General features: G+C 38.3%; 1 protein-coding gene across 2 annotated transcripts; it reads left to right on the forward strand.

Annotated features, from left to right (window-relative positions):
* Positions 1–426: 426 nt before the first annotated feature.
* LOC124963642 (gastrokine-1-like) lies at positions 427–5,523 on the forward strand. 2 transcript variants are annotated; one of them, XM_047523439.1, is made up of 6 exons: positions 427–603; positions 2,259–2,312; positions 2,401–2,538; positions 3,528–3,638; positions 4,465–4,612; positions 5,281–5,523. In XM_047523439.1, exons 1-6 carry the CDS (start codon positions 592–594, stop codon positions 5,373–5,375), a joined length of 558 nt encoding a protein of 185 aa, XP_047379395.1. In that variant the 5' UTR covers positions 427–591; the 3' UTR covers positions 5,376–5,523. The 2 variants fall into 2 exon arrangements, with proteins under 2 accessions (XP_047379395.1, XP_047379394.1); XM_047523438.1 differs by having other exon boundaries at positions 431–603; positions 5,278–5,523.
* Positions 5,524–7,063: the final 1,540 nt, after the last annotated feature.

Here is a 7,063-nt window from a genome sequence, read left to right on the forward strand (position 1 = left end):
TGATAGCAGCCCTTGGGTTTTCTAACCAGATGTGTGGTACTATTATTGGGAGATCTCAAGGATGTAGACAACTGGATCAATTTGGTAAGAGCAGCTCATAAAACATGTTTAGCCTAAGCCAAATTATATTGGGGTCAGATAAAGACAAGAAGGAGAAACCGTTCCCATTCCTACAGAAGCTGGTCTCTGGAAGGCCAGATGTAGGCATAGTTTTCCATCTGTGGTCTTGTTTGGTTTTAGGGATTATTCTTTTTCCAAATCTGAGCAATGTCAATGTATAAAACAGCCACACCCGTGACTCTGATTGGACCAGAAGTTATCACAAATCATACTGAATTTTCTGTGATACCTTCAATTTCAACAGATGATGAGTCAGATCAACTCCATGTCAAAGTGCCTCACAGGTTGCTGCTTGGAAAGTTTTCCTGGTATGCCAGGTCATTCGCAGATACACAAAAAGGAGAAAGATAAGTCTTTGACTCCACCTGAGCACACCTATTTTGAGTAGGGCCGGTCAGGTACAAATACAAGAAGGCTGCTCGTCCCAGCCCAAGCCTCTCTGCTCCTCTGCTCCATTGCAATCACAAAGACATGAAGCTCACAGTGAGTAGATTTTTCCTTTTGAACTTATTACCTTAAAACTGAAGACTGTTAATATTCTGATATGAGGGTCTGCTTCTTATAGTAATATCACCCTAGCGGAAAACTTTGAAAAAAATTCTCTTTTCTTTTCATGGATCATGGTCTTTATAGTTAACCTTCTCTATATAACTGTGCAGGGCTCCACATAGAGCAAGAAGTCCCTAAGTTTTAGGAAGTGCCTGATCTTTCACCATTCTTGGGCTCCACCTTTTAACAAAACTCCCAAGCATGTTCCAGACAGATAAAAAGCTAATTATCAAAATAACTGGGTAGTGACTTTCTGTCACATTCTTCAGCATGGAATGAATCTCTGTGGAAAGAAGGTTTGCCCTGGGCCCTGTCCATAGCCATTTCTTGGGAAAACATGCAAAGCATGAAGTTGGTGCCCTGTCTCACCTGTGGCTCCAGGCAGAAGTCTGGGAATGTTGAGGTGGACCTCAAAATTCTGTCCGTGGTGTTCATAGTTCTCAGTTTCATGAAGCAATATGCAAATGGGGCTAGAATCAAATAAGCATTTCATGTTTCAACACCCCACACACTGGGGTATATTACAGCAAACTCTGCTTTTAATGGGATTGCAAATGTAAAATGCTTGTTTGGAAATAAGTCCCCTTGTTACCAGCAAGAGAAGGGAGGGACTCCAGACATGGATCAGAAGATCTGATTTCTAGTTCTGCTATGAACAAGAGGTATGATTTTGACCAAGTCCTTAATCTCTAAAGTTCAGTTTCCTCATTTGTGAAAAGATTATGGTGTACTAAATGTCCTCTAAAATTTCTTCCACTCCTGACTTTTTAGGAGATGAATTTTTAACTCCTACTTAAACTAATAAGAAAAATAATACAAATTTCTTAAACTAATGAAAATAATAAAAGAGTATTTCCGCTATTAGAAGGAAATGTCCCAGATCAAATAGAAAAATTAACATTTATTTTTCAGATGTGATGGTTCAGAACTTATAATCATTTTCCATTATACTATTCATTTTAAAATTTATTCTTCCTCCTCTTTTGGTAAGGTTTAAATCCAAAATTCTAAAATTATGTATCATATTAATAAAATTACTTACTATTCATTAACAATTCTATATTATCATTAAAATTGTGTAAGGATAAAAAACAATGTATGGCAAGATGACTTACTTTAGTGGCACAAAATTATTGAAAATAGGGTTTATTTGAAGTTGGGATTTATGAAAAATGATGTGAATTAGGCAAATACCTTTAGGGTATTTTAGAGTAGCCTTTAGGGTATTTATAGTAACCTTTAGTAGAGATGATTTCTTCTCCAATTCCAGTTTTCTCCATTTCTGGTATTTTGAACAGTTAATTCTTTCCTTTGGGTATTTCAAAATCTTCTAAAAAGTAGAAAAGTATCAACTCTATTTCAACAGGGTTTTACTTCTAAGATATTAATGTTTTAATATCTTTGGTAAAAATAAATTCATAATATTTCAAATAACCAAAGAAAGAAAATATGCAAATTTAAAAGAAAAGATAAGAAGAAAACACAAATCACTCTTCGCATTGTTCAAATTGTTGCGTATTTTTCACAAGCTTGGATAGAGGAAGAAAGGAGAGGGTATATCATGTTGCCGATGTCATTTGTGTTTTCAGATGATCCCTATTGGACTTCTTGGACTTTTCCTAGCATCTGCTTTTGCTGACTATGTAAGTCTCACTTTTTAAGGTTTGTTATCAAAATGCATTTGCAAGGAAATGTGGTATTAAATCATTCTTAATTTCTCATAAACTCCAGAATATCAACATCAATGATGATGGCAACTCTGCTGGAAGTGGGCAACAGACAGTGAGTGTCAACAATGAGCACAACGTTGCCAATATTGACAATAACAACGGATGGGACTCCTGGAACACCCTCTGGGATTATAACACTGTAGGTAGCCAGCGTGCAACGCCCATGCTTTAAAAATGTGGTCTTTTTTTAAGCAAAAGTTAATGTGCCAATTAACTAAAAAAAAAAAAAAAAAATCAAATACAGTAAATTCTAAGTACACACAGCAGAATAGTTATTTGTGTGTGGTTCTGGGGATCAAATCCAGGCCTCATGCATGCCAGGCAGGAGCTCTACCACTGAACCATATCCCTAGCCACAAACATAGTAATTAAAAGTGCCTATTTTCCTCTTCCAATTTTACTTGCTAGATATAACTACTATTAATAAGTGTTGCACAGTTAGTTAAAATGCAAACCAATGAACAGTTACTTGGTTCCAATAGGTTCAAAGAATAATAGGAATATGAGACAAATTCATCTTTTGGCCTCATCTGCAGATGCCCTCAATAATGATCAAAGACCTGTACAGTAATACCACTGCCATCACCTATCACAGTGTTCCATTTCCTTCTAAAAAGACAGAAGTTGACACTTCACTTCTAACTCCAAAGGATCAAAGGGAAAAACAGAAAGATACTTGCCACTATTTAGGAGATTCAACTCCGCAATTCACAGACCTGCATTTAACAAACTTAGTACTTTCAAAAAGTAAATTCTTCATTATTTCAGTTTTATCATCCGATCCATCAGAAAACTAATTCCTGTCTTACCTGCCTCCTTGAAATGTCATGAGGATCAAAGGAAACTAAAATGTGAGAGCTCTTGAAAGTTTATTTCAGTAATGCAGACATATGTTGCCCTTGTGCCAGAATTGAGGATAAAGCAATGCGTTAGATACTCACTCTTTTCCCTCAGAGACCCCACATCTGATAAATGTCAGCAACAGATCACAGATCCAGTGCTCTTATCCCAGCTCATCTGATCATGGACTTCCATGTCCCTTTGCTGGTAGAACTGATCTCTGATAAGAAAAACTCCTTGGGGAGCATACGCCTCTCCATCACCTTCTACCATCACCTTCTTTACCAGGGCTTTGCTGCAACCAGACTCTTTGTCAAGAAGTCATGCATTGTGCATAAAATGAGCAAGGATGCCATGCCCTCCATTCAAGCCCTTGATGCACTGGTCAAGGAGAAGAAGGTAAAAATAAACCTTTATACTCTTTCTCACAGGAAATACTTACAACTCCAGTAAATACTGAGGAGGTCACCTTTCCTTCTTGATCACAGTGTCATTAGTGCATAGCATAAAGTGGGGAAGAGCACTTGGTAACTGCCTGAAAGGAGACACCTTAACACAGCAGTGTGGCTCACACAGGCCTCTACAGAGCTGAGCAGAACACCTGATGACCTTGACTGCTAAGGAACTAAGTTCCGGTTGTATCAATCCAAGCCCTCAGAAATCCTCCAGAGATGTGTTTCTTGCAAGAGTTAATTAGGGTTATCAGATTTGGAAATAAATATAGAAGAGATCCAGTTAAACCTGAGTTTCAGATAAACAATGGATGGTTTATAAGTATGTCCCGCAATATTTAGGATATGCTTACAATTAAAAAAGGGGGAAAGAAGGGATCCACAATTTTTTAAGTGTTTGCCTGAGTTCATATATTCCTATAACTGAGAGATAGGTAGCTTTTGTTGACAAGGTAGAGAAAATAAATCAACTACATTCCTGGAAGTTGATCATCATGGCCCAAGGATTCTAAGATGACCAAATGAGGTCCAAGTTTCAGAATAAATTTAGCCTCAGACTTCTGTATTTATGAGATAAACCAGCCAACACTCTGGGACCCTTAGAAATATGGGGATAAACAAAACTGGAATTGGCCCTTATTCATCTTGATTTCTGAAAAACCTACAGTCAAGCAATCCCCCTGTTGGCTTTGTACCCCTTTAAATCAACAAAGCACTGACTTGGCACTCGTACTTTCTCTTTCTGCCTTTGTATGTGTCTTCTCCACTCTCAGCTTCAGGGTAAAGGACCAAGAAAACCATCTCCCAAGGGTCTGATGTACTCAGTCAACCCTAACCAAGTTGATGACCTGAACAGATTTGGAGAAAACATTGCTGGCATGTGCCGGGGGATTCCAACCTATGTGGCCGATGAGATTCAAAGTGAGTTCCCTCCTGACTGTACACTCCAAGTTGGTGCTGGTAGAGTGATCAGACTATCTAGGGCATGTCCATAGAGGGCACCAGTCACCCAGGAATGTTACCAGGGCTACCCATTGTTAGCACTCTAAGCCAGGCACTGTTCCACATGTTTTGAATGTGTTAACAATCTTATATTACAAGTTCTATTGTCAATTCGGTTTTATGAATGAGGAAACTGAGGCACAGAAAGAGGACCCAAAGCCTTTGCCTGGGTCAATCCCAAGCATTTTGGTGCTGGATTCCATGCTCTTAAACTTTATGGAATACTGCCTTTCAGGAGTGGTTCTAGAATAAACTCCAGGCATATTCAAAAGAACGCATGAAATGGCTAAATGAAAGAGAATGCCAATAGAATCTACTCCTCTCTATAGCTCAGATAATCACTTAATTTCTGGGTATTCAAAGAATAGCTTACACAAAAACAAAGTGTCCATCTAGGGACCTAATCCAACAGCAACTTTCCAGATCTCTGAATTCAGTGGTTTTATTTTGATTGATAGATAGATAACAGATGGATTGATCCTGAAATTAGTGCACAGCTAGTTTGGAAATTGCATGGCATGTGCCCTCAGCCTCCCCTAAAGAGTCTTTGAACAGTAATTGATATGAATTTTTTTTCTTTTTAGCAGGAGCATACCCACCTTTTTACTCAGAAAAGTGCCTCAGTGCTAACATACTCTGGATTCTGAAAACTTCCTTCTGTGGAGAAATCGTGGAGAACTAAAAGAAACTATTTTAAAGACATTCTGGATTTAGTCATCAGAGTATGCTATGTAGAAAATATGGGTTCTAATGTTTTTTATCATGTCATTCTGAAAATGTTTTCTGCTAGTTACATTCGGTTTCCTTAAGTTTCAATAAACCCATTTAGCACTGAATTCAGTTTATACTAACATTCCTTATGATTTCTATGTGGAAGGTACAGGATTATAAGTACCATGTAGTGGTGGCAAGTTGTTGGAGTGCACTGAACCCAACTGCTAGCCTTACTCAAAATCTGTCCCCTATAAAGAACCCCTTCAGATGCTTCAGATACTGCTAACCACAGCCCTGGGAATGGTTCCAAGATTGTCCAGCTGCTCTGAAGGCTGCTCTATAGCTGGTGTGCAAAGCAACATTTCAGATCAGCAAAGACAAGAATCCACTCAAAGTAGCCTAAACCCAAAAGGAAGGTTTATTGCCAGAATGCAGGAATATCTAAAATAATCCAAGGGCATGAAAAGAGATTGAGACCAGGAACTCTTATAGACACTAAGAACCAGGACTGCTTTCCTCTCTCCCTGAAGTCACATCTCTCATCTCTGTTCCTCTCTAAATTCCCTCTTCTTTTCATCCTGAAGGTAGCTTTTTTGGTGCTCCTAGCTGAAGACAACTGAACCACAACATCCACTTTACACCCCCCGCCAGGGGATGTGTCTTTCCAGTTCAAGGGATAATATTTAAGGGTGAATCTCAATTCCGATTTTCATGACCCTGAGTGGCTCAAGAGTCCACAACTGATTCCGAGGTCCTTGATCCATTTTGAGTTGAGTTTTGTGTAGGATGAGAGATAGGAGTTTAGTTTCATTCTGCTGGATATGGATTTCCAGTTTTCCCAGCACCATTTGTCGAAGAGGCTATCTTTTCTCCATTACATATTTTTGGCCCCTTTGTCTAGTATGAGAAAAATGTATTTTTTGGATTTGTGTCCATGTCCTCTATTCTGTACCATTGATCTACCTGTCTATTTTGGTGCCAATACCATGCCGTTTTTGTTACTATTGCTTTGTAGTATAGTTGAAGGTCTGGTATTGCGATACCCCCTGCTTCACTCTTCCTGCTAAGGATTGCTTTAGCTATTCTGGGTTTCTTATTCTTCCAGATGAATTTCATGATTGCTTGCTCTATTTCTGTAAGGTACGTCATTGGGATTTTAATTGGAATTGCATTGAATCTGTATAACACTTTTGGTAGTATGGCCATTTTGACAATATTAATTCTGCCTATCCAAGAACATGGGAGAGCTTTCCATCTTCTAAGGTTTTCTTTAATTTCTTTCTTTAGTGTCCTGTAGTTATCATTGTAGAGGTCTTTCACCTCTTTTGTTATTCATTTGATGGTGGCTTGGAGAGTGAAGTCACATGGATCCCACATGATGCAGGGGGTCCAGGAATGGGGAAAGATCTCAGAGAAAATCGATTTCAGATGTTATATATCACAATATGGAAATACAGTTCATTTGTAAAAGTTGCTCCCATATAGTTTTTAAAACTTTTTGATTCTGTAAGAGGAAACTTAATCCATTCCCATGTCTTTGGTAAGATATCCCCAGACAACTCCAACAAACAAAACTAAAAGCATTGATTCACACTACTTGGGAAAATGCCAATATGTATCAGTTCTTATTGGGAGGAAACTATTATAATTTTCTTC

This window comes from Sciurus carolinensis, chromosome 13 (assembly GCF_902686445.1).
Source record: "Sciurus carolinensis chromosome 13, mSciCar1.2, whole genome shotgun sequence".
In the NCBI taxonomy this organism is placed as follows: Eukaryota; Metazoa; Chordata; class Mammalia; order Rodentia; family Sciuridae; genus Sciurus; species Sciurus carolinensis.

Bases quoted from the DNA above. Each gene is read 5' to 3' on its own strand.
- LOC124963642 (XM_047523438.1), top strand. The intron at 2,313-2,400 runs GTAAGTCTCACT...CATAAACTCCAG, and splicing joins CATCTGCTTTTGCTGACTAT to AATATCAACATCAATGATGA. The intron at 3,639-4,464 runs GTAAAAATAAAC...CTCCACTCTCAG, and splicing joins CACTGGTCAAGGAGAAGAAG to CTTCAGGGTAAAGGACCAAG.